The sequence below is a fragment of the Sus scrofa genome, chromosome 1, assembly GCF_054392235.1.
Source record: "Sus scrofa isolate SSC_HxYL_T2T_F1_AM1 chromosome 1, Sscrofa_HxYL_maternal_Yorkshire_Landrace_v2.0, whole genome shotgun sequence".
NCBI lineage: Eukaryota > Metazoa > Chordata > Mammalia > Artiodactyla > Suidae > Sus > Sus scrofa.
This window is the reverse complement of record NC_139383.1, coordinates 65,352,240-65,379,956: the sequence shown is the minus strand read 5'-3', so window position 1 is coordinate 65,379,956 and position 27,717 is coordinate 65,352,240. Positions and strand designations below refer to the sequence as shown.

The window sequence follows — 27,717 nt, the reverse complement described above, 5'->3', positions numbered from 1 at the left end:
TAGGCAAAATACTGTTCGTAAAGCTTAAAATATCAGCAAAAGCCACTTCTAAAAAAATTAGGTCACATAAGCAACTTTTCAGTTATATATTTTTGAGTAAATTGATTTATATCTTTTAGGGGCTAAGTGCACTCAAATTATTTTTATACTGCTGATGTATACTTCAGTCCCTGAGAGAAAAGTGCATACATTAAAAGGATGCCAAATTTCATGTCATTCTTTATCTGTTTCTTATCTACATATTCATTCATCTATGTCCTTCCCAACCTATTATGAATAATAATTTCTATTTTATGATCCATGTTTTTTTAGCTGCAAAATGCACAAAAGTAATTAAGCCAAATTGAAACAATTATAGAAATACACTATTCAATAATGGAGTTGCCAAAAAAGTTTTACTGTACCCTACGGAGGCAAAAAAAATGCCTATACAGCAGTAATATCATTCCACATGTTACATTTATTCCTGCAAGCCAGCCAAGCTCAAATTAATTGTACTGACTAAACTTTTCTTCTTGGAGAAAATTAAAGATATGCTGTTGTCAACACTTGAGCACAACCTTGCCGACACTTAAACGCGGAGAAGGGTGTGACATCCTGCCCCGGCTGCCTTGCGCTAATTAATCACTCTGGTATTTAGGACCATTCAAGCAGACAAATTAATGGGGAATAATTAGTGTATCTTTGTTCCAGCTCAGCTTTGCACACCAGACACTCTCGGGGAGAGAGGGGAGTTTGCAGAGCGCGAGCCATTAGCACGTGCATAGTTTCACTTCTGTTCAGCAAGTTCTTCGGAGATTAAGAGAAAGGCCAAATTAGCAGACGTGTGACTGGGGTTAGGACACCCTTCTGGAAAGAAAGCCCTCTGTTTGGGTATCAGCTTTCAGGAGCAAGTTGTTAATACAGATACGGAATTTCATCAATTAAACCTCAGGGAAAAAATAATTTCAGAAACTAAAAATCAGTCTTTTAAAAAGTATAGTGAACACTTATTTATATCATCTATATATTTCACAGAGATAAATTTAACCTCAGAAATTCTATGCTTTTGCTTAATATTGTTAACTTTAGCCTATTTTTTATTTAAAACAGATTTTATCAGCAAATACTATTGGTAAATTTTATAATTAAATAGTGTAGACCATTTAACCTCTCTGCAGTTAGTGAGAACTCTCCGCAGATACTCCCTACGGCCATAAAACTTAATTTGTTTCTTCTGATAGGAATCACAGAGTAGAAAATTCAGACAAAGTCTCGGTACACAGTCAGTGTGACCAGCATAGTATTGATTAAACTCTGTCCCATTTTACCTCGCTGACTGGTTACTGCATGCACATAGCCTCAGTTAAAGCACAGTTTCTTACCAGAATATATTTAAAAACTAAAACCTTGTTGAAGGTTACTATATTCAGAAAATTTCATGATTTGGTCTCCCAACTAAAAATAAAACTGAGAAAATCAACTGATTTATTATCATACAAATTCTCCCGGATTAAACTTCAGTTTACTTTAATACGTAGATTCCTTCCCTTACCTGACAAAAACATCCGATTTTTCCACAAATAATGCTTCAGACACCAGATTTTATTCTGACGATAAATTATTTCTGAGCTTTTTATTGAGTTAACAGTTGGCTATATAAAGAACTTATCTAAACACACTGCAGATGATTGTGTGAATATATGTATATACAGTCACACGATCATGCTTATTTTAATACCATATGTGTGAGTAATCTTTAATTACTTTTTTCATTTTTCTGAGGTTTATGTAAGGGAGGCATTTGAACACCTAAAGTATGTTTTCTGTATTCAATGACTATTTTCATTACTCTACCTAACTCTCCTGCTTCGTTCCTTTAACAATCAAGGCAAGAATGATTGCTGTTGCAGCACAGAGAACATTCCTGCAAATTCCAAACCCACTGTAGGAAGGTTCAGACCCCTGATGGCCCTACTCTCAAAGAGCAGGGGTACTGTGTGGAAGGGCAGGCTGGAGAGGATCAGGAGCTGATGATGTAAAAGAGACCACACAGTGAGAAAACAGACCACATTCGGGATCAGGTTATCCATCCTTTTGTAAAGAAATTATAGCGGAATAACGAACCAGTGGAAATAACAAAGATGAAATGAGTGTGGGGCATCTGTGAGTGGGTCTAGCCTTGTTAATAGCACATCAGGAGTTAACAGTATCAGAGAGGAATTTCCCCACCTGAGAGATGTCATAATTTGAGGTATTGTTTTACCACACCCACCATCTAGGTTTCATAAAAACACGATATTGTTAGGCATAATGCTCTTGAATTTTTGCTGGTGGAGAGGGAGAGAGGGAAAAAAGCCAATCACAAAAGCACACATTCTTGCAATTTCTTAGAGGTGAGAAATGAATCTCTCTCCAGTCTCCTCTGAGATACTAAATTACTGCCTACGATAAGCCCAGATGCCATTAGAAAGGCTTCCATCCTGGGAGTGGGTCCTCCTAGATCTTTGAAGGTGCCTAATCCTCATTAAAGGCAAACCCTGGGCGTAGGAGGGGCTGCGCTGGCATCAAGGCACCTGGCGATGACTACAAGCGCTGGCCCCATGTGCGGCTGCCGCTGAGCAGCAGAATGTAATTTAGTCGCACCAGCAGGAGCAGGGGTCAATGATTTTATATTAATGGGGATCACGACAGTTCTAAGCTGTGGCGTGCTTTGAAATAAGTGTTGTACAAGGCAGCAAAGAGAGCTCGGCTGAGGAAATGAGCTGTGTCACTGTCTCCTCATGCCTTGCAGCAAACACTGAAATGTTTTTAGTTGCTTCAGACTCGGTGCCATCATAATATTTTATAAACAGCAATTACCTATTTCATTTTGAAAAACTCAAACTCTTAAAATATGCTGCTAAAGATGAGAAAATTACTTTCTAATCCAAATAGAGTCCATGTGTGTGGCCAACAAATGGACTATTGGTGGGCTGCTCAGAGATGAAAACTAACTTAGGCAAATGAGCCTGGGCATGTTATGGGGTAGTTGATACTATTGAAACAGACTATCATTACAGACTTTGACATGTTATGGAAGTGTCTACACCTAAAACAAAAGAGACAGAGGAGTTAGAGGCAGTGATTTAAACTGTGATCAGTATTCGATCTTTGTTTGCAGTTAAAAGCACTATTATCACAACTTATCCAAAATTTCTCTAAAATATAAACTGATTTTCAAATTTATTTTCAGGAATGCCAAGTTTAGACTTCCTATTAAATCTTCAGTAGATCAGTGTTATTTTTTTTCAATTCATAATTGGGTAAGGGGTTGGGGGTAAGAAATTACTTTCGTCAGCATCTCTGAGAGTAAGGACAAAATAAAAGTCCTCCCAGGCCTCAGGGATGGCCAGATAAGTAGGGAGGGATGAGATGCATTATATATGGAAAACAATAAAGGTGTAATAGGAAAGGAAGATTAGATTTTCAAAATTTTCAAAATTTCTTTTGAAGTAAACCAGCCAGAGGTACCTGAGCCAATAGGAATAAACATGTAAGCTGTTCCCAATGTGATTGACTAGGAGGAACTCTTTTATTAAGTGGGTAACAGCTACCTGGAAATTACAAAAATTTTTAATGTGTAAAGGTAGTCATGTTGATCACAAAAATAAAATCTATTCTCATAAATTGTCATAAATTAAAAGAATTAATTTTTACTATTTCTCCCAGACCCCAAGAAGAGTCCTGGCTGATCTTGGGGATAAGGGGAACACTTACTAGAAAACAAAATGGTAACACTGAACATTGAAATACACATTATTTGGAAAATACTTCTTACAAAACAAAATCCAAGCTTGACTAGTCTATTAGAGATTCACTTTCTAAAGATATCTGTGAAACAATAGAGTCATGACAGATGGTCTATAGATGTTCTATAGGAAAGTTTACACACACACACACATTCTGCAGTAAGATATGTTTGAAAAATACTGTATTCTATAAGGTTTTTTTTTATAGATTCCTGAAGGACATTAGCATATTAAAGGCTCTGAAAAGTCCTGAAATAAAGGTCCTCTTTAGTTTCCTTCAGATATTTATCTATCTAACTAATTTTATTATTAATTTTCTTTTCTCCCCTGAACCCATTAACATCCCCTGCTCTGAAACACACTCTGGGAAATGCTGTAGTATTAGAGTTCACTGAGCTGGTGAACATGCATTTTCATGAACTGGAACGAGTAGATGTAATCTCAGTCCCAAGCTTATTCCCTTGTACATCAGAACAGGTTAATAGAAGATTTGCGTTGTTAATTATAAATTAATTAAAATCTCAGACTTTCAGAAAGTGTGCTATAATCTACATGTTATTTGTAAACTGATACACCCCTAAATTGGACAGACACTCTATTATTCCTAGGAATAAAAGAGCAGAGGGTAGTGTGCACATTTCTATCTATAAATGTGAGGAACAGGAGTCACCAAAGGTTGGTGTGGGGACTTGACTAATTCATTAAGATTTTAAATAATTCGGAATATGGAATGATTTGGATATTCCAAGATACATATAGCTTTGTTGGGATAATCTAAGCCATGCCTAGGTAGACAAATGAACTCTCTCAAGCACAAAATATAAGGGGAAACAAAAAACTCAGCAACAAGATAATATTTTAATCAATATTTTTTAAATTAAAATTTATACAAATAAATCAATTGAAAACAAAATATCAATATTTTAAATAGAGACAGGATAAGTGTTACGGATTTTTCCTTTTGTTTCAGGCTCCATTATGGCTCAGCCCAGCATGAGCCAGCCCAACATGGGGATAAGAAAGTACAAGAAGACAAATGACAAAAGAAACAGCACTTAATTGCAAGTCCAAATTAGTTCTGATCTTCTGCTAATAAATAGCCACATGACTTTAGAAAATCTATCAATAACCCATGTCTCTGTTTACTCATCTATAGAGGGAACAACATTTCTCAAACTGTTCTGAGAAGCATTTCTTCAGTGAGATATTAATATGTTCAGGAAAAAAAAGGAAGATGGGTAATATTTTCAGATCAAATATATCTGGGGAAAGCTATATCAAGTTTGGTCAGATTTCTTTACTACAGGACTTTGTAGAAATTTTAATATGCTAATACGTTTCATGAATGTCTTATAAAACTAGAGTAATAGAACATGCATTATCATCTTGGACAGAGTATATAAAATGCTAAACACAATTGATCTAAGTTCCCTCCTCCCTGTGAAAAATTGAATTTCTAAAGAGATGTTTTTAGAGATCATGTGCATAAAGGAAATAGGAATTTAGTACCAATTAAAATTTTATAGAAAAAATAATTCTAACAATGTTTATATAAATTTATAATTCTGCAAACATTTATAGCATAACAAAATGATTTCACATTCATTCTCTAAAAATAGAGGATGTTTATGTTGGCTTCAATAACCAAAAATAAATGTTAGATCAGGGTTGATATTCTGGCATTGAAACCTTACAAAACACATGTGAGGGACAGAAAATAAACAGTAGAAAAATGAACTACTATAAGCTAGATATAGAGTAGATGGAAAAGGTTATTATATGGGAACAAATATTATTTAAAATGCTTCAGTGTACAAATATGAGTTTCAAAATTAATGTTAAAAAGCATTATTGGTCATAAAAGATAGACAGAGAGATGACCTTGAGCAACACATGTATGAATTATGTACCTCCATATAAATGTGGATTCTTTTCAATAGTAAACACTCCAATACTACTTGATCTTCGGTTACTTGAATCCCCAGATGTGGAACCACAGATACATAGGGTGGGCTGATTGTAAAATTACAATCGGATTTTTGACTGCACAGAGGGTTGGAGTCCCTAATCCTTTGAGTTGTTTTATGTATGCTTATATTTATATTTTATATATGTTTATATATACATATTATATACATTCACATATATACATTTATCTGTATTTATGTTTATACATATACACAGGCATATACATATATATACACACAGGCACAAATATATACATATATATATAAACACAGGCATAAACATATAGATATATGTATATAACAAATGGGTAATGAAGCTTAAAAGGTACACTTAAGTATATAAAATACTCAGAGGTTAAAAAATGATGTTGCCCTCAAAAACTATGTTGATGGCTCCTAAAACATTTTAGGGAAAATGATAAAAAAAATAGATCTATGGTATATTCATAGCACATTTAGCAGTTTTTTGGAAAGAGCTCAGTGTCCAGTAGCACAGCTAAATACTGTACAATCTCTTAAAACCTGAGTCCAAAACAAACTACTGAATGGGAATTTTCATGAATCTCAACAAAGATATTATTTTTATTTTTATTTAAACTTGGTGAGAATTCCAACTGTTTTCTTCTGTAACCTGATGTTGATTTTGTCATTCTGTAACTACCACATCTAATGTTTCCAGCTTACTCTCTTAAACCCCATTTTGAACAATCCTTGACCCCGGGGGAACTGTAATCCATTGATTCTACCAGATTTTCATGATCCTAATTACCCTTATGTCCCCACTGTCCTCCTTACACAGCTAACTTCCTCAGTCAGTTATATTTGCCCCCTCATATATACTTCCAACTCCCATGCTCCTCTTTTAATTCATTGCAAAATCACCAACTTGGTTAAAATCAACTCCACCTATTCTGACATGTACATTTGTACTGAAGAAAGTCGGAGAAAGACACACACACACACACACACACCATACGTGATATATCACTCTGGTTTTTCACTGCTACACTTATCACCATCTTACACACTATATATTTTACTTACTATGTTCTTTAATGCTTATTTTACTTTATTTTTACTTATTTTTTATTACATATTAGTTGTTAGCTCATTTTACTCATTTAGAATGTGAGCTCCATGAGGGCAGGTTTTTCCTCTTTGGTTCTATTTGCTGCTCTATCTTCAGCAGCAAGGACATGGCAGGGATGTAATAGGTGCCACCAGCATAATTGTTGAATAAATTAAATGAATTTATATGAGTTGAAAGCTTTCATTTATTACTAATCATTAAATAATTTGCTCAAAGTTAATATATAGTATTCTGTTGTGCATGATTAGAAACAATGTAAGACATCCTCATTCACCTTACTCTACATTGCTTCTGGAATTTTAGAAATCTTTTACTATACAAAGTTTCCATTTTTATATGATTGAACATGCCTATCTATTCTTTTTTGGCAGCTAGATTTCCATTCTTGTTTAAGATCTCTGACAGAAACCCAGATTGCATATGTAATCTGTGAGATATTTGTGAAGACTTTTGAAAACCATCTAGACTTTATTTTCTATATATTATTTCAATTAATCAATTACTTTTATTTATACTCCTATTTATTTAGTCTTCCACATATAGTTTAAGATCATTTTATCCAATTCGCATAATAGTACTGTTTGACTCTAATTGTAATTTCATTAAATTTAATAATCAATAGTTGTTAACTCAAGACTAATAAATGAGCTGGGTTCATAGTTCTCTAGTTTGTATTGTTACACATATTCTAGTTGGCAAATATATAAATCCATGTAACCATCAACCTCAATCAAGTAGTAACAGTTCCATCTCCTCAGTCAAGTAATAGAACTTTTTCCATCTCCTCAGAATTTGTAGATACAGCTTCACCTTAGCAAAAAAAAAAAAAAAAAAAAAAAAAAAAAAAAGAATTCTTTTTGGAGATTCTTCCAGGTATTTGGATGTTTCACTAATTTCTTACTTTTATACTGCTGGTGGTAATTCATTATATGAATAAATCATAGTTTGTAAATAGACTCACAAGTTATGAACTATTTTGTTGATTTCAGGTTTTTAGACATCATGAATAAAGCTGCTATGAAGGAGTTCTCTTGTGTTTAAGGACCTGGCATTGTCACTGCAGCTACTGGTACCTGATCAATCCCTGGCCCAGGAATTATTTCCACATGCCTCAGGTATAGCTGGAAAAAAAAAAAAAAAAGCTGCCATGTATATCCTTGCACAAGTACTTTATAAATATATGTTTTAAGTTCATTTGAGTAAATATAGGATTGAAATTGCCAAATAGTTTTCCTAGGTTTTCTACTCCCACCAGGAATTTAAGAAATTAACTATTACTCTAAAACCTTGGCATTGTAGGTCTTTTTTTCTTTTCTTTTTCTTTTCTTGGTTCTTTTAATAGGATGGAATGGTCCATTGAGTTTCAATTTTCATTTCTGTGATGGAAAAAATGTCGATCAAATTTCCAAGTTTTATTAACTTGTATATGCTATTTTGTGAATGTTTTGTTCAGTTTTTTTAAAGGGTCAAATCCTTTCATTTTAAATAATTATTCTTTTATTATTGATTTTAAGTATATTTTACATATTAGGAATAAATATCTTTAATACATATTGTTTTCATTCAATTTTGTCCTTGTAAATTTGAAAGTAATACTATTATTTACCATTTTATTGACATGGTCCTCCTTATCCTATTAGCATAATCAGGCACATATTCCTCTGTAAAGATTAGAAAAGAAAATGCTAGGTATTTCCTCACTCTTATATACCTCAAAACGTTTTACTTTCTTTTCCCCAAGACCTGTTCTCATCTGCAGTAAAATAGGTTCTGAGAAATAAATTTATTTCTTCCTGTTCTTCTCTTCTTTTCCCTTCACATGAATAGGAGATGTTTAGAAAATGTTACTTTCTTACTTTCTTCACGTGCTCATGCTCACCTTCATGCTTAACCTCTATATTTTGTTGAGACAGCTACATATTTATAATATATAATATTGTTATTAACATTTCCTTTGCAGAGTATTTGTTCTTTTTCAGGCCTTAATTTAGCATTTAAAATTCACATTCTCAGACAGTTAACTTACCCATTTGGATTTAATAGTATAGTAAAATAGTATTGATCCCAGAGTTCCTGCCCTCCTTTGTCACCTGTCTTAATATTTGCTTTCTGTTCATTTTATTTAGAGCTAGTAATTCCTACAGAAACAATGCACTCATACTTTAGTAATATTCTTGGATATTTTGCATATATTCATCTTTCTCCCAACCTCATATGTGGGAAATAGAACTACTGGTATGGTATATAATCTTGCCAGAAATATGCATTTTTCCAATGTCAGGACTCAGCCAGTTACATTTGAATCAAAAGTCTTAAGTTTTTTTGCAGAAAAAGCCTTTGGCAAAATCCAACACCCATTTATGATTAAAAATCCTTCAGAAAGTGAGCACAGAGGGAACATACCTCAACATAATAAAACCCATATATGGTAAACCCAGAGCTAACATCATTCTCAATGGTGAAAAGCTGAAGGAATTCCCACTGAGACCAGAAACAAGACAAAGACATCCACTCTTGCCACTGCTTTTCAACATAGTTTTGGAAGTCCTAGCCACAGCAATCAGAGAAGTAAAAGAAATCAAAGGAATCCAAATTGGAAAGGAAGAAGTAAAACTATCACTATTTGCACGACATGATACTATACCTAGAGAATATTAAGACACTACCAGAAAAAACTGTTAGAGCTCATCCATGAATTTGGCAAAGTTGCAGGATACAAAATTAATACACAGAAATTGATGGCATTTCTATGCACTAACAATGAAAGATCAGAAAGAGAAATTAGGAGAATGATCCCATTTACCATCACATCAAAAAGAATAAAATACGTAGGAATAAATCTACCTAAAGAGACAAAAGACCTGTATTCTGAAAACTACAAGATACTGATGAAAGAAATCAAAGATGACACAAATAGATGGAAAGACATTCCATTCTCTTGGATTGGAAGAGTCAATATTATGAAAATGACTATACTACCCAAGGCAATCTATGCAATCCCTATCAAATTACCCAGGACATTTTTCACAGAACTCAAACAAAATATTTTAAAGTTTGTTTGGAAGCACAAAAGACCCAGGATAACCAAAGCCATCTTGAGAAAGAAAAATGGAGCTGGAGGAATCAGGCTCCCCGATTTCAGACTACTCTACAAAGCTACAGTCATCAAAACTATATGGTTCTGGCACAAAGATGGAAATATAGATCAGTGGAATAGGATAGAAAGCCCAGAATTAAACCCATGCACCTACAGTCAACTAATCTATGACAAAGGAGGCAAGAATATACAATGGAGAAAAGACAGCCCCTTCAATAAGTGGTGCTGGGAAAACTGGACAGCCACATGGAAAGGAATGAAATTAGAAAACTTCCTAACACCATTACATACATAAACTCAAAATGGATTAAAGACCTAGATATAAGACCAGACACTATAAAACTCTTAGAGGAAAACATAGGCCAAACACTCTCTGACATAAACCACAGCAACATCTTCTCAGATTCACCTCTGAGAGTAATGACAGTAAAAACAAAAATAAACAAATGGGACCTAATCAAACTTAAAAGTTTCTGCACAGCAAGGGAAACCCTAAACAAAATGAAAAGACAGCCCACAGAATGGGAGAAAATCTTTTTACAAATGAATTGACTGACAAGGGATTCATCTCCACAATTTATAAACACCTTCTGTAGCTCCATACCAAAAAAACAAACCACCCCATCAAAAAATGGGCAGAAGATCTAAACAGACAAGTCTCCAAAGAAGACATATGGATGGCCAAAAAACACGTGAAAAGATGTTCAACATTACTCTTTATCAGAGAAATGCAAATCAAAACCACTATGAGGTACTACCTTACACCAGCTAGAATGGCCATCATCCAAAAGTCTACAAACTTTTGGATGATGGCCTAAAGTGCTGGAGAGGGTGTGGAGAAAAAGGAACCCTAGTACATTGTTGGTAGGATTGTGAATTGGTGCAACCCCTGTAGAAAACAGTATGGAGATGCCTCAGAAAACTAAAAATAGAACTCCCATTTGAACCAGCAATCCCACTCCTGGGCATCTATCCAGAGAAAACCACAGCTTGCAAAGACACATGTACCTACAGTTCATTGCAGCACTATTTGCAATAGCCAAGACATGGAAACAACCTAAATGTCCATCGACAGAGGAGTGGATAAAGAAGTGGTACATATACACAGTGGAATATTACTCAGCCATTAAAAGGAACAAAATACCAGCATTTTTAGCAACATGGATGGACCTAGAAATTTTCATGCTAAGTGAAGTCAATCAGATAATGAGACACCAACATCAAATGCTTTCACTGACATGTGGAATCTGAAAAAAGGACAGACTGAACTTCTTTGCAGAACAGATACTGCCTCACAGACTGAAAACCTTATGGTTTCCAGTTGAGACAGATTGTGGGGTAGGCGGATACACAGAGGGTTTGGGATGGAAATGCCATAAAATTTGGTTGTGATGATTGTTGTACACCTCTAAATGTAATAAAATTCATTAAGTAGTTTTAAAAAAAGTCTAAGTTTTAAATGTGGTGCTATTTTCCCCTTTTAATCTCTCTCCTAATATGTTTAATAATCAGTTATAAAATTTATGTAAAATGAATTTCAATATCAAGAAAATAAAACACCACTGTGTAGCACTGGGAACTATGTCTAGACACTTATGATGGAGCATTATAATGTGTGAAAATAGAATGTGTACATTAGGAGTTCCCATCGTGGCGCAGTGGTTAACGAATCCGACTAGGAACCATGAGGTTGCGGGTTCGATCCCTGCCCTTGCTCAGTGGGTTAATGATCCGGCGTTGCCGTGAGCTGTGGTGTAGGTTGCAGACGTGGCTCGGATCCCGCGTTGCTGTGGCTCTGGCATAGGCTGGCAGCTACAGCTCCGATTAGACCCCTAGCCTGGGAACCTCCATATGCCGCGGGAGCGGCCCAAGAAATGGCAAAAAGACAAAAAAAAAAAAAAAAAAAAAAAAAAAAAGAATGTGTACATTATGTGTAACTGGATCACCATGCCGTACGGTATAAAAAAAAATTGTATTGGGGAAATAACTATTAAAAAAATAATAATAAAATAAAATAATAGAAAAAATAAAAGATCTCAATGAGCAGAAATAAATCTCTAAGCTCACAAAAAAAATAAAGTTAATATGAAATGGCAAAAAAAAAGAAAACACTAAAATATTTTAAAGAAAATATGAGGTTATCTAATAATTTAGTGTTATTAACTATAAAGTTTTACTATTAAATTTTACATTAATATGTAATATATGATAAAGTACACTTCATTTATTTATTTGTTTTTTGCTTTTTAGGGATGCAACCAAGGCTTATGGAAGTTCTCAGGCTAGGGGTCTAATCAGAGCTGCAGCTGCCACCCTATGCTACAGCCAGAGCAAAGCCAGATCTGAGCCACATCTGTGACCTATGCCTTAGCTCACAGCAACACCAGATCCTTAACCCACTGACTGAGGCCAGGGATTGAATCCGCAATCTCATGGTTCCTAGTTGGATTTGTTTCCACTACGCCATGATGGGAACTTCAATAAAGTATACTTTATACTATAGTATTTATATTATAGTATAGTATATATAGTAAATATATCACATAAAAATATAAATTTTGTAAAATTGCTTAAAATTGTTTAAAACTGTAAATCACCATAATCTTAACATTATTATTTGAATAGAGACATAAATTGTTCTTAGATGTATTAGTAAAATTTTAAAAGCTATCAATTTTTTCTTAAAGTTAATTTAGATAGTCAATGCAATTCTAATCAAAATCTGAAAGAGATATTTCCTGAACTTGACATCCTGACTATTTATTTTAATAGGTTGATTTGCCTACTTTTGAAGTCAAAATGATCCTGAGGATTACCTGCAGAAGTCACTAGTAAGGGCATATATATTAGTCAGTACTCATGCTTCATATCACAATCCAAAATTATTCTATAAGGATTAAGGTGTTAGATGATAAAATAAAAAGTAGAAGAAAAATCTGTCAATTTACCTCTCAATTCTCTACATGGAGACAGACTTCGAAAATAAGTCCAAATCCAAAAATTATAATCACATTCCCTGAATTCAGACTATATTACAAACATACAGTAATGAATACAGTATGTTACTGGCACTACAACAGACCTATAGATCAATAGAGCAGTATAGAAAGCCCAGAAGTAAACACACGCACCTATGGTCAATTAATCTATGACAAGGGAGGCAAGAATATACAGTGGAGAAATGACAGTCTCTTTGAGAAGTGATGTATGGAAAACTGGACAACTACACATAAAAGAATGAAATTAGAACATTCTCTAACACCACACGCAAAAATAAACTCAAAATGGCTTAAGGACCTAAATATAAGCCCAGGCAGTATAAAACTCCTAGTGGAAAGCATAGGCAGATCACTCTTTGACATAAATCACAGTACTATATTTTTTGATCCACTCCCTAGAGTAATGAAAATAAAAACAAAAATAAAAAATTGACCAAACTTTACTTAAAAACAAAATATACTAACAGTTCATGCAGTTCAATATCAATAAAACAAACAAACCAATCCAAAAAATGGGCAGAAGATCTAAATAAACATTTCTCCAATGAAGGAATATAGATAGTCAAAAGGCACATGAAAAGGTGCTCAATATTGCTGATTATTAGAGAACTGTAAATTGAAGCTACGATGAGGTACCACATCACCCCAGTCAGGATGGCCATCATCAAAAGGTCATTTTTTTCTTTTTTTTTTGCCCTTTTTTTTTCAGGGCCACACTTGTTACATATGGGAGTTCCCAGATTAGGGGTTGAATTGGAGTTACAGCTGCCAGCCTCCATCACAGACACAGCAATGTGGGATCTGAGTCCTGTCTGTGACCAATACCACAGCTCATGGAAATGCAGGATTCCCAGCCCACTGAACGAGGCCAGGGATCAAACCCACATCCTCTTGGATACTAATTGGATTTGTTACTGCTCAGCCACAACAGAAACTCCAAGTCTACAAATAATAAATTCTGGAGAAGGTGTAGAGAAAAGGGAACCCTCCTACACTGTTGATGGGAATGTAAATTGGTATAGCCACTATAGAGAACAAAAAAGAGATTCCTTAAAAAACTAAAAATGGAGCTACCATATGATCCTATAATCCCACTCCTCTTCATATATCCAGAGAAAACTGTAATTTAAAAAGATACATGCACCCCAATGTTCACTGCAGCACTCTTTACAATAGCCAAGACATGGAAGCAACATAAATGTCTATTGACAGATGAATGGATAAAGAAGATACAGTGGGTGTATATGATGAAATATTACTGAGCCATCAAAAAGAACGAAATAATGCCATTTGCAGCAACATGGATGGACCTAGACATTATCATACTAAGTGAAATAAGGCAGACAGAGAAAGACAAATATCATATGATGTCACTTATATGTGGAGTTTAAAAAAAGGATAAAAATGAACTTATATGCAAAATAGAAATACACCCATAGACAAAGACAAACATATGCTTACCAAAGGGAAAAGTGAGGGGAGAGATAAATTAGGAGGATACACTCTATTACATATAAAATAGATAATCAACAAGTTCCTACTCTATAACACAAGGAACTGCAATAATTTATTTGTAATAACCTATAAGGGAAAATAATCTGAAAAATAAGATATATATATGTATAAATGAATCACTTTGCTGTACACCTGAAGCTAACATAATATTGTAAATCAACTATACTTCAATAAAAAATTTTCTTAATTAAAATAGAAAGCTCCAAGGATTTGAGTTTGGTCAACGTTAAGAATGCTAAGTATATATAAAGAACAATTAAAGGCAAACAATGTTTGATGAAATGTTACCAATTAAAAAGAGGTTTAAATATTAATATGTAAAAACTTCTATCCAAGCAATAAGACAAAAAATAGCTCAAAAGAGCTATTTGATATGAGAAAAATACAAATACTTAATAAGCATATGAAAAATATTCAACCACATTTACAATCAAATAAATGCAAATTAAAACAAAATAATCCTTTTTATACATTATATTGGCAAAGGTTTCTTGAGTAATAGTATTTTTAAAAATTATACTTCACTGGATGAGGGGGAAACAAGAATTAGGCATAATTTCAAACTACTGGTAGACATTTAAGTTGATATAATTTTGCTCACTATCATTTTTATACTCACAGTTACACACTGGGGGATTTATTTTTTGGAAAAGTGGTGAGGCAAACCAAAGATTTATGAATGAAAATATTGATTGTAACATCACCTAAAATAAAATGCTATAAACAACCTAAATGCCCAAGAATATGGGAAAAATTCAATAAATTCTGGCATATAAATTTGTTGACATATCATAGAGTCATTTAAAACCATATTTTAGATATTTAATATAATGGGAAAATAATAAAAATTTTAATTGAAAAAATCAGAATATACATCTCAATACTCAGAATATTTGCAATTAAATAAAAACAGCGTAAGTACACAGAAAAAAGATACTAAATATTAGCAATACTTTGCACGCAAGAATATTATTAAAGATTTTTTCATTTTTCTATTTTTGATATTTCCAATATGAGAAATTTTCTATAATAAACACCCATTGGTTTGATATAAAAATATTTAATATCAGAAATATTTTCAATATGAAATGATTAGTGGCACATCATAGAAATAGATCAGCCTTTAGAACATAGCAATTGTTCAGTAAATACTGAATAAGTGATTAGCACTCACTATTAATTAATTCAAATTTTATTGTGCTTTCTCTTTCTCAACATTTTGTTCTCTTATACTTTATTTCTATATCCTATTTTCTTATATTAATTTCTTCATGATCTTTCTAAATGCTTTTTATACAGTTGCCCACTGCTTTGTCACCATTTTTGTAAAGATTTAACAAATGGGACAATAACATACTGAGAAATTTTTATATTTGATCATATTATCAAAGATAAAACTGCAGTTCATTTTATTTTTCAGTCTTTAGCAAATAAAAAATAAAATAAAATAAAATAATTAACAGAAAATGTTAACTGGCGAAACAGAGGCAAAGGGCCAAGTATAACAAGATAATACTTAGGTGTTTGGGAAATTCTTAGTCTCTAAGGAAGATTGGATAAACAGCTGAAGTAAAATCCTGATCTTCTAAATTCCTAATCTTTATAAAATAAAGTGATGAAAGAGATATCAGGGAAGAGTGATACTGCAAGATGACTGCTTGTGACCCCCACCCCAAATTCATATGTTAAACTCAGTCCCAGGTATGATGGTATTTGGAAGTAGGGCTTTTGGAAGGTGATTAGGTCATGAGGGAGGTGTTCTCTTAAATGGGATTAGTGCTCTAATAAAAGAGACCACAGAGATCTTGCTGTTCTGCCTTGTGAGGGCACAGTGAGAAGATGACTATATATGAACACTCACCAGAAAACAAGACTTCCAGGGCCTTGATCTTGAACTTTCCAGCCTACAGAACTGTGAGAAATAAATTGCCCTTGTTTGTAAGCTATCCGGTTTATGGTATTCCATGACAGCAGCCAGAAGACATGAGAGGTTTAATTTTTCAATGTGATCAATTAGAAGTATTTTGATTTGAGTTTGACTTTTTTTTTTTTTTTTGGTTCTTTAAGGCCACACCTGAGGCAAATGGAGGTTCCCAAGCTAGCAGTCAAATCAGAGTTACAGCTACCAGTCTATACCACAGCCACACAGAATCTGAGCTGTGTCTGCGACCTACACCACAGCTCACAGCAATGCCGGATCCCCAACCCACTGAGCAAGGCCAAGGATTGAAATTGCGTTCTCATGTATGCTAGCCAGATTCATTAACCGCTGAGCCACGATGGGAACTCCTTGAGTTTGACTTTGATGAAAAATAAGTACTAGATTCAAAGTGGATTATACAAATGAATGTATTTTAGTCTTTCCCTTTTTTTGTTTGTTTGTTTAAGAATGGCAGTATATTAGACCTCCTAGTTTTAAACAGGATAGTTTAAAAATATCCATAAAGGCAGATCCCAACCCTGCCAGAATACAAAGCACTTCGGACAAAATAATCTTAAGCGATACTGAGAAATTTTCCTAAGAGTCTTCAATAAAATTATAGATAAAATGTAAACATTGGAGTTGACTGCAGCTAAAAAAAATATCAAACATGTCTGCGCCACTTACCCAACAGATAATTGATTTCAGTGCAGATGTGGTTCTTGGCATTGCCCAAGCCACAACTCTGAATTATGTAGGAAAATTGAGCCTGAAAAACAAAACAAAGAAACATGTATGAACTAAATGTCAAATGTAAAAGTAACAGTTTATTTCCTGTTTTATGGAAATAAACTGTTACTTCTCACTTTATAAAAAAAAGAAGCAAGCTTACAAATTGAGCCATATATTATTTCCTTACAAATATAAAAAAATCTACAATCATTTCCTTTAGTTTTCCCTTTAGCTGTTCAAATCTGAATCTGACAGATGTGAATTAAATGTGACTATTGCATTTACAAAAAACAGGTTCTTTTAATTTCTAGAATATACCAAGAGATATTCATAACATTACCATTCCATCACAGTACATTGTTTTATTTCTTTTAACTACCATTTTCATCTTTATACACTCTTGAACATTTTTTTCATTTATACTGATATTACTCAAGCAATATAATATGCTATAGTGGGTTTAAACTCAATATTGGTAAATTAATTCCCAGTTGTCTTCATAAATACTCTAGAGTATTAGAAGGATGCCAACTATATAAGCTATAAAATATTATTGGAGTATCTAGTAAAATATCTACTTTTCATGATATTTTACAAAATTATTTAAAGTCACTTAATGCCTCTTGATGGCATCTTTACAGAGAATTGCTACTTTAAAAGGAATTGAAAAGTACAGTAAAAAGCAGGAACATTTTAATTTGTGAGGTAAGCATTGAGTAGAAAGATGACTTAGAGATTTTTTTTAAAGAAATACTGTAAAATGTACCCAACTTTCAAGAGCAATAATACTTTTCAAATAAAACCCTAAAAAAATCTATAAAATCTGCTTCTTTATTTAAAGAAGCAAATGTGATTTGTGTCTGTATAAGTGAGCCTGAGCATTAAAGATTGAGAGAAAGAGAAACAGAGAAATAGAAATAAGAAGAAAATGAAATATAAATAAATGAAGTCAAATAAAAAATTAAACATTGTATCTACTTCATGTTTTAGGAAAATTAAAGCCAAAGCATATTAAACCAAAAGGGGAAAGAAAAAAACAGTTGTTTCATTGCCTAATTCATCTGCATATTGTATTTATACCTCTTGACAGAAGTCACAATTTATCATCAAAGCATCCAAATACTGGCCTAATATAATCTTTCATCCTGTCTTTAAATTTCAAAATTCACAGATATCTGTGGACTTGAGTCCTTCTAGGGCCCAGAAGCAACAAGCATTCCTCCCCGTGTTGTTGAAAAAGAAAAGATTGTGTGAATCGAAAGGGAAATGGCTGTAAAAAGGAGGGCAAAAAATGTCACAGATACAGCTTGCCACTGTTGTTGGGCCGATTTTCCTTCTGCTGGGTCAGTGACCTCAGTGCTCACTACTGTCAAGTAAAATGGTCTGAGCGACACCTGTTTTCCCCAAACCCTTGACCCTTACTCGGCCTGCAGCACTGACACACCCTCACGAAGTGCGTGGCAATGGAGTCTAGGAAATGGGCAGTTGCCAAGGGAATTGTGCCATACTTTTTGACTAACTACTTATATATTATCTCTCAACTCATTTGTAATGTAGAGAAATGCATTTTTAAAATTGAAGAGCAGTATCGATTAGTCTAAAAAGCTTTCAATTGGGTTTTAAGATATCACAGCTTTATTTATTCACTGTTGCATGTCAGCAATGCGACCTTATAAAATATTTGAGACTTATTACAAAAGCATTCAGATTTTGGTACCTTGATTTTAATGCTTAACCTAGAAGGAAATAGTGAGCCAGTTTTTTCTCATAGGTTTTGTAAATCAGCATTAAAATTTTAAATTTTCAATAAAATTAACTTACTGAACTCTCTTCAAAATGAAAAAATAAATGTTCCTCCCTAACTGAAACACATAGAAAATATTTAAATGCTGCCACTTAGACATTTGAGTTGCTCCAATCATTTTATTTATTTTTTTCAGGCTCATCTTTGCAAGTCATGCAGGCAGCATATATAGATTTAGTTTTTATAATGGCTAATCTATCAAAATACCTAATTTGGTTATTTTGGTCATGTACATACAAAGTCCTAGGCATGCCTTATAGAAGCTGTATAACATAGTATCAAAGGAGACTTCTCTCTAGGAAAGCAGTTTTTTTTTTTTTTTTAAATAAACAACAATATTTTTATGTTAATCAACTGTCCCAAATTAAGAAGAAAGAGATTTGGAAATGAAGAGACTAGAAAGCCCATAAAAAAATCAAGAGCTTTCCAAGAATTAACACCTTAGCAGCAATATGGCCAGAGAATCTTTTTTCCAGCTCCATATCATTGCATCAGAGAGCTCCCCCACCCCCATGCACCAGGGGCAGAAATCAAGGTCAGGATAGGCATAAGTAGGGGCCAGCATCCAGCAAGGCTGTAGCCTCTAAGCTAGATAATCAGCTAGCACTTTTGCTTTATGGCTGCTTGATTAGCAAGATCTGAAATACATTAAATTCAATAAGGCCCAAGACCTGACCATTTTGGCAGTGAGAAAGTTTGACTTTGAGAAGTAGATGTAAAAAGCAATCAACACTAAAAGAATTGTGGCTTCAGGCTTTGAGGCTAGATTGGGAAAATAAGCCAAAGCAGCTAAGTAAAAAGTGTCAACTCTGCCACTATCATCACAACAGACAAGTTATGTGTTTTCTTAGTGTCTGTCTCTCAGTAAGGGCCAGAGTGGAAACAAATCTACACAAAGACCAAACTGGATGAAAAAAGGCAGTGACGGCAAACAGGAGTTATAAACAAGACAACAAATCTTGAATTTATATAGTAGACTTAAATAACGTGGTGGGATTGAAGGTGATCTAAAATCAAGATGTTGTTAGAGAAAGGACTACCATGAGGTTACTTTAAAAAAAAGAAAAAGAAAAGAAACAAAATGGCCAGAGTTTTAATTGATCTTACTAGAACACCATTAAGAGAAATAGCCAGTCAAAAAAATCTATAATTCTTTAAAACACATTTAATTACTTTAAAATGTTAACTTTTAGAGACCCATGGATGGTATCATTCCTTTACTCCCAATATAAAAGCTTCTGACAAATGAATCAGTACCTCAAACTTTTTTTTTTTTTAATGTATTTGCCAGAGACATTCTAGTTCTGGGAATTTATCATAAAGTTTCTCACAAAATATAAAAATTGTAGCACAAAGATGTTCTTCACAACAGTATTTATGACTCACTCATTCATTCAACAAAATTTTTGGAGAAGAATCAGTGGGCTAGGCAATGTGCCTGCTATTTAGAAAAAACTCTAAATGCCATTAAAAGAGTAATTGTTAATTATGGTACAGGCATATGATGAGCTATTATGCAGTTATTAAAATGATGTTTATGGAATGTTTAATGACTTGGGAAAATGTTAATGATTTAATATTGAGAAAAAATGCACTTACAAAATAGCACTTACCATATTATATGAGACATGTAAAAATTGCATTAATAATGAAAGAATACTCCAAAATATGAGCAATAATTGCCCTTAGGTGGTAGAATGATACTTTTCCTCTGCATTTCTTTTTATAAGGAACATGTATTAATTTAATAATCATTAATAAATACTCATATTTTGGTAAATTAGAACTATCAAAACCTAATCCAACTGACCATGTGATCAGAATTTTACTCTCTAGGTGTAAGGACTTGATTCAGTCTGACAGAATGCAAGATATTCAGACAGCTTTTACAGACATGTTTCCCTGGAAAGCATGGTGCTCAATTTTGTGGATTGCCTGAACACTTTTGTTTACATTCTTAAAATACTTTATATTCCTAATAGCAACTAAATAGGTTTAACACTTTTTGCTAATAATCAAAACCAAGTTTGATATGTTTCTTATATCAGTTTTATTGGACGTATGACTTACATACAATGAAAGGCATCTATTTTGAGTGTACATTTTGATAAATTCTGGCAAATATTCATACTGATGCAACTATTTTAATAAAAATACATATTTTTTTCCCCATGATCCTCAAAAGTTTCTGTGCCTTGTGTGTTCTGTAGCTAATTTTAGTCCCATCCCTGGCACCAAGCAAATATTTCATATAACCATAGGTCAAATTTGCCCTCTGGAATTTCATATAAATGAAATCATACAGTATATATTCTCCTGTGCATGAAATTTCCCTCAGCATAAAGTTTTTGAGCTCTGTCCATGTTTTTGCATGTAGCAGTATGGTATCTCATTATAAATGCTCTAGAGTGGCTAAAAATAAAAAGATTTATGATATCAAGTGTTGGTGAAGAACTAGAAGAATTCAAAATTTCATGCATCTCCAGTGGAAATATAAGATAGTTTATCCACTTTGGAAAACAAGTTAGAGCTTCCTATTAGGTAAGCCATATGACTCAGCAAGTCTACTCCTAGATATTTATCCAAAAGAAATGAAAACTTATGTCTATAAAAAAGACATGTGTACAAATGACCAGGGTAGCTGAAGTAGAAACATCATGTGTAATAGCCACAAGTAGAAACAACCCAATGTCTATTAACAGGTGAAGGAACAAACAAAATGTGGTATATACATTCAATACATTCGATGGAATTTTACTCAGTAACACAAAGTTGTGTTTTTAAGCCCAATTTTTAAAAAGCTATTTTAATATAATGAATTATTCTAAGAAAAAGGTTTTAAGAGTGGGAAAATCTTGAAGATTCACCACAATAATATACACACTACTCCTCAGTAAGGAATTTTAAAATGTTCTTCAATAAGTGGTGTTGGGAAAACAGGGAAGCTACAAGCAAAAGCATCAAACTAGCTTACTATTCTCTCACACAAGCACAAAAAATAAATTCAAAATGGATTAAAGACTTAAATGTAAGACCTGAAACCATAAAATTTCTAGAAGAAAACATAGACAGGAAACACTGACATTGGTCTTAATAATGTTACTTTGGATATGTCTCCTCAGTCAAGGTAAACAAAAGCAAAAATAAACAAACAAACTACATCAAATTAAAACGTTTTGCAATCTGAAGGAAACTATCAACGAAATAAAAATGCCACCTACTGAATGGGAGAAGATATTTGCTAACAATATATATAATAAGGAGTTTAAAATCCAAAATATACAAAGAACTCATATAACTCAACATCAAAAACAAATTAAAAAACAGCTTGATTAAAAAATACAGGACCTGAATAGATAATTTTCCAAAGGAGATATACAGATAGCTCACAGACACATGAAAAGATGCCTGAGCATCACTAATCATCAGGGAAAAGCAAATCAAAACCACAATGAGCTATCTCCTCATACCTGTCAGAATGGCTATTATCAAAAACACAAAAAACAAGTTGGCGAAGATGTGGAGAAAAGGAAACTCCTGTGAACTGTTGGTGGGAATGCAAACTGATATAGCCACTATGAAAAACAGTATGGAGATGCTCAAACAATTAAAAATAGAACTACTATATGACCCATTAATTGTACTCTTGCGTATGCATCTGAAGAAAATGAAAATACTAATTACAAAGTATTTACAATAGGCAAGATATGGAAGCAACCTAAATGTTCATCAACGGATGAGTGGATAAAGATGTGAGGGGTGTGTGTGTGAGAGAGAGAAAGAGAGAGAGAGAAAGAGATGGGATACTACTCAGCCATAAAAAGAAAAATATTTTGCCATTTGTGACAACATGTATGAATCTAGAGGATATCATTCTAAGTGAAATAAGTCAGGAAGAGAAAGACAAATACTGTATGATTTCACTCATATGTGGAATATAAAAAAAGGAAATAAATATAACAAAACAGAAACAGAGTTATAGATACAGAGAACAAACAGGTAGCTGTCGGCGGGGAGGAGAAGAAAAGAGGTGAGGAAGATTAAGAAGTGCAGATTTCCAGTTGCAAAATAAATGAGTCAGGGGGTATGAAATGTACATTGTGAGGACTATAGTCAATAAGCATGTAATTTCTTTGTATGGTTGCATATTGTAACTAGACTAACCATTGTGTTCATTGTGAAATGTACAGAAATATTGAATCATTGCTGTGCAACAGGAACTGTGTTGTAGGTCAGTTATACTTCAAAAACAAACAAACAAACTCACAGAAAAAGAAACAATATTGTGGTTACCAGAGGCAGGGCAGGTAGGGAAAGGCGGAACTGAATGAAGTCAAAATATACAAATTTCTATTTGCAAGTAAAATAAATTCTAGGGATATAATGTACCACATGATAAATTAACAGTGCTGTATGTTTTACATGCAAGTTGTTAAGAGAATAAATTTTAAGAGCTCTCATCATAAAGAATTTTTGTATTTCTTTAATTTTATATCTGTATGAGATGACGAATGTTCCCTCTACTTATTGTGATAACTATTTCATGACGTATGTAGGTTAAATCATTATGCTGTACACCTAAATCTTATACAGTGCTGTATGCCAATTATATCTCAATAAAACTGGAGGGGGAAAAACCCTAAGCTCCAATCAGTGTTTAATTAATAAATACACTTACAAATTCTAAAGCACATCTGTCTATTATTCATTTTTAAAATGAATAAAATTTTTGATTAACATTTGTTATCTATTTAAGAGAAAGCAGTAAATATGTTAAAGCAATCAGGAATCTGAAGTAAGCAGCTGTCACACAAGAAGTGATACGTTTTCTATTCTCTCAAACTCCTGCTGTGAATTCTTCTACCAACCTTTGGTGAAAACCCTATTTTTTCTCAAATGAGAAACTGCAATAGTCAGAAATGAAATTGTTTCTTTTTTTTTTTCATTTAAAAATCAAGTACTGAACATAAAGTCAGACACGGTCCCTGCTCAGTGGGTTTCACAATCTACAATGCTAGTCTGTTTTTTTTTCAGCTCAAACTCTATATTAGAGCACACACTCAATAGGAAGTTGTTTACTATTGCTAAGATATACTCTTGTGCCCCGATACAATACTGAAAGAAAGTTCACAGTCCTTTGAAAAACCAGGGCCTTGGGCATGCTGGAAGGCCAGGCACAATAACACATACTTGTATTAAATAAAGGAAAGTTCTGTGTCAAGGATGGAATTCTAATAATGATTGTCTTTTTCTGGTTTACTATTTAAGAAAACTTACCAGAAATATTTAAAAGCCAACTTTACTTCTGAGTGTATGCAAGCTTATAAGTCCAGCACAGTGCCTGAAATGTAGGAAGTCTATGTTGGATGGTGGGACAAATTAAAAATGTGTATTTGAAATCAAACAGTCTATGTTAATAATAATTCTAATATTCAATTGTAGTCCAAAATTATAAAATGATTAAATTCTAAATTAAAGCCCCAAAATTATTGCTGTGATTTGTCCACATTCATGATTTTTACAACACTGTTCAAATGGTCTCAGAGATTTCTGGCCATCAAGGAAATTTACTAAACTATTTTCTTGAATTTTTTTTTTTCTATCAGAAAATTCATTCTTGGTTTGTATGTAGGAAACAATAAAATATACTGGAAGAAAATGTACTTGTTCAGACTCTGCAGAAAAATGAGAAACTTCACATACTGGAGACCTACTGTCTCTCAAATACTAAATTCATCTACCAACAAGTATTGTTTAAGTGCCTACTATGCAACAGGCAGAGTTCTGGTGCTGGCAATACATAGGAGTGAAATATTTAGAAACGCCCCTGGGACTCATGGGATCTTACATACTAGTGGAAGCACTTGGAGGTGGGGGAGGGGAGAAGGAAAAGAGACAAAGAATAAATTAGTATATAATATTATGTTTAATTACAAACCTGGGTTCCTTCATTCTCAACACAATCTTGCTACTTATTTTTTAAGTGAGGAAATAGCAAACCAGAGGTGTCATCTAACTTTTTCCCAAGTCCTACTCTAATATGGCAGTAATTTAACTTATCATATTAGTGGAAAAAAATCCAAAGACAATCTCTAGGTTCATAAATTATAACCAACAAGGAAGAAAATGGAGGAGGAATGGGAAAATGGGAAAGAAGTTTAGAAGTAAATGCCTGCCTCCGTGTGAAAGCCATGAGAATATTCCTTGTGTACTTCCCACTATGGGAAATGCAACTGACCAAGAGCTCCCACTGCTGCACTGTGAAATCCACTGTGGTATTTGCACTGAAGTCCCACTTCCCATGGGCTGCTCCCAGCCAATCACAGAGCACTGCAAGTGATGCCTATTCCTGAAAGACATGGGACTCCTTCAACAGCTGACTTCAGCTTGAAACCTCCCTAAAGCTCTTGCTGAAACTTCCTTGGAAAGCATCGACTGTTAAGGCCATGTCCCTCCTTCTCTCTCACTCACATTGTGGCCTGAAGGTACTAAGTATTTCCCTTACCATTTTATCTCAAAAAAGTGGTTTCTCTAATAAAACACTTGCATGTTTAACCCCATCTTAGTGTCTACTTCTGAGCTGTGTACAAGACAAGCAGTATCAAAACTGATCTGAGCAAATGAGAACATGACGATTTGGGGCTGGTTCACCCACCACCTGGCAGGTGAAAAGGATATCATCCTGGTTACTATGTGGGGCCTGAATGATCCTTGCAGAATGTAGTATCTCATTTGCTAAAAATCTCACCAATGATGACCTGGGAAAATGTCCCAGTGGAACGGAATGCTATGGCAGGTGTAATGATGCAGATATTTGAAAAACATTGGGGAAAAATGTGTACAGAGACAGCAGAGTAAAATATCCTTCAGAGGGATAATGAGAGACCAAGGGTTGTTAACAGGGAGTTTATGCCTAAGTGTGTGAACCTGGAGAGTCTCAGATCTAGTTTACAAAGAGGTCCTAATCACCTGCAGTAGAGTGTCAGAGACACAGTGCTCCAGACATATTTGATAGTCGGCCAAGGCAGACTTGCTGTGCAAAGATGAGGGCCTTCATGGCTCCTGAAAAATAGAGCAGAAATCTTAATGAATGACCTTCACAACTATTCAAATTCCTGGTCACCCCTGGCCTCCTTGGGCTAGAAAAGATAACCCATATTTTCTTAGTGAAGATGGAAGATGATACAGAAGCTTCTCTCTCACACGGTAGTACTAACCCTCTCAGGAGTTGCCCTAACTCCTCTTCCGACTGTCAGGCTAATAACTATGCTCAAATCCCAGCATAATCTGGCCAGGACTGTGCTAGGACTGATAAGGGAAGAAAAACTCTACATTTAAAAAAATGCAAGAGCCAGCTGCCATACCCTGGCAAGGGCAAAGGGAGTACCACTTGGATTAGATTTTGAGGCTTTTTGATCAAGGGGGCCAGAACTTATAGCTCGATAAGCAAGAATTCATTGCTTTAGATGTATTTTTTTTTTTTTTTTTTTTTTGGTCTTTTTGCTATTTCTTGGGCCGCTACCGCGGCACATGGAGGTTCCCAGGCTAGGGGTCAAATCGGAGCTGTAGCCTCCAGCCTACACCAGAGCCACAGCAACGCGGGATCTGAGCCGTGTCTGAAACCCACACCACAGCTCACGGCAATGCCGGATCATTAACCCACTGAGCAAGGGCAGGGACCAAACCCGCAACCTCATGGTTCCTAGTCGGATTCGTTAACCACTGCGCCACGACAGGAACTCCTAGATGTACTTTCTAAAGAGCTGGAATTTAACAGCCTGGCAATAACTCCAGGTGATAGGGCAAGCTTGCTGATGGGGTGGCTTTTAGAGAAATGTGAAAAATAATGGCCAACTCTCAGCAAATAGAAGTGCCAATATTGTTCTGGCAGATAGAAGAAGAAGGGATAATGAGGCTGAGGAAAGTGAGTACACTGAATGAGCAAGTTACATAAGGACAGCATAGTCAAAAAGACATACCTTTCACCAAGACTACCAGGAACGTGCTGGTAAGAACGGCACTGGAATAAGCCAAAAGCTCAGTGACGGTTCTTCACAGGTCAGTGATGGTGAGAGGAATGTTTACAGAGCTAAGCTTTTTAACAAGTGTAACAACGCCCTCCAAGTAACAGAAGCCAGGTGATGGCATTTAATTGCCAGAGTTAGGTGGCTTCAATTATCATAATGATAGGCTAAGTTGGAGAGACAGTCAAGGACTTTAACCTGCTGAGTTGTGGAAATGGTTAATAGAGCATGGCATCCTTACAGGCAGAAGTGATGGGCAGCCAACAATATTTCTACTTGACATCCAAAATAAAACAACAAAAAATGTACAAGAACACAAAAGTGGAAGAGCAAGAAAGGGTGCTAGAGCAGGTCCAGGCTGTGAGGCCATCAGCCCCACCATGTGGGTCATACAATATTTCTTAGTGTTGGAGGATCCAGCAGATCCTATAGTGTCGGAAAAGGTGCAATGTGGAATTTATGGCAAGCTCCAGTGGATAATCACAACACAGGCCTCTGGAAGTCTGGAGTGAGGCAGAGAGTCATTCATTCTTTGAAAAATATCATCCTAACACATACTACATGATTCAGAGGCAGCCAGCCTCATAGAATGGTAGACTATACCTCTATGTGCAACTGAAGTAACAGTGCTGAGGAAACACTCTCAAAGGCTGAGGTATGTTTGTCAAATCAGAGACCCCTATATGGTGCTTGATCCCAAGTAGGAAAGATACTTGGGTAAAACCACGGAGGGGCCATTAACTCACTGAAGGATTTTGTGCTTCCTATCCTCACACTTTTGAATTCTGCCAGGGAATA

The 27,717-nt window shown here is 34.5% G+C and overlaps 1 protein-coding gene across 33 annotated transcripts in view; it reads right to left on the bottom strand.

Moving 5' to 3' along the window:
* LOC102160801 (uncharacterized) overlaps positions 1-27,717 on the bottom strand; it is a 1,256,521-nt gene that overhangs the window by 471,770 nt on the left and 757,034 nt on the right. For 22 of the 33 annotated variants that reach the window (XR_014806241.1, XR_014806208.1, XR_014806256.1 and 19 more), the window contains one exon: positions 17,047-17,128. Coding sequence is in view for 3 of the 33 variants with exons in the window: in XM_084960987.1 (XP_084817113.1) it covers positions 17,064-17,128 (65 nt within the window). In the remaining 30 variants the exon portion in view is untranslated. Of the gene's footprint in view, positions 1-17,046; positions 17,129-25,864; positions 25,958-27,717 lie in introns of all 33 variants that reach the window. The other 11 variants (XR_014806243.1, XR_014806209.1, XR_014806264.1 and 8 more) reach the window with 1 other exon arrangement.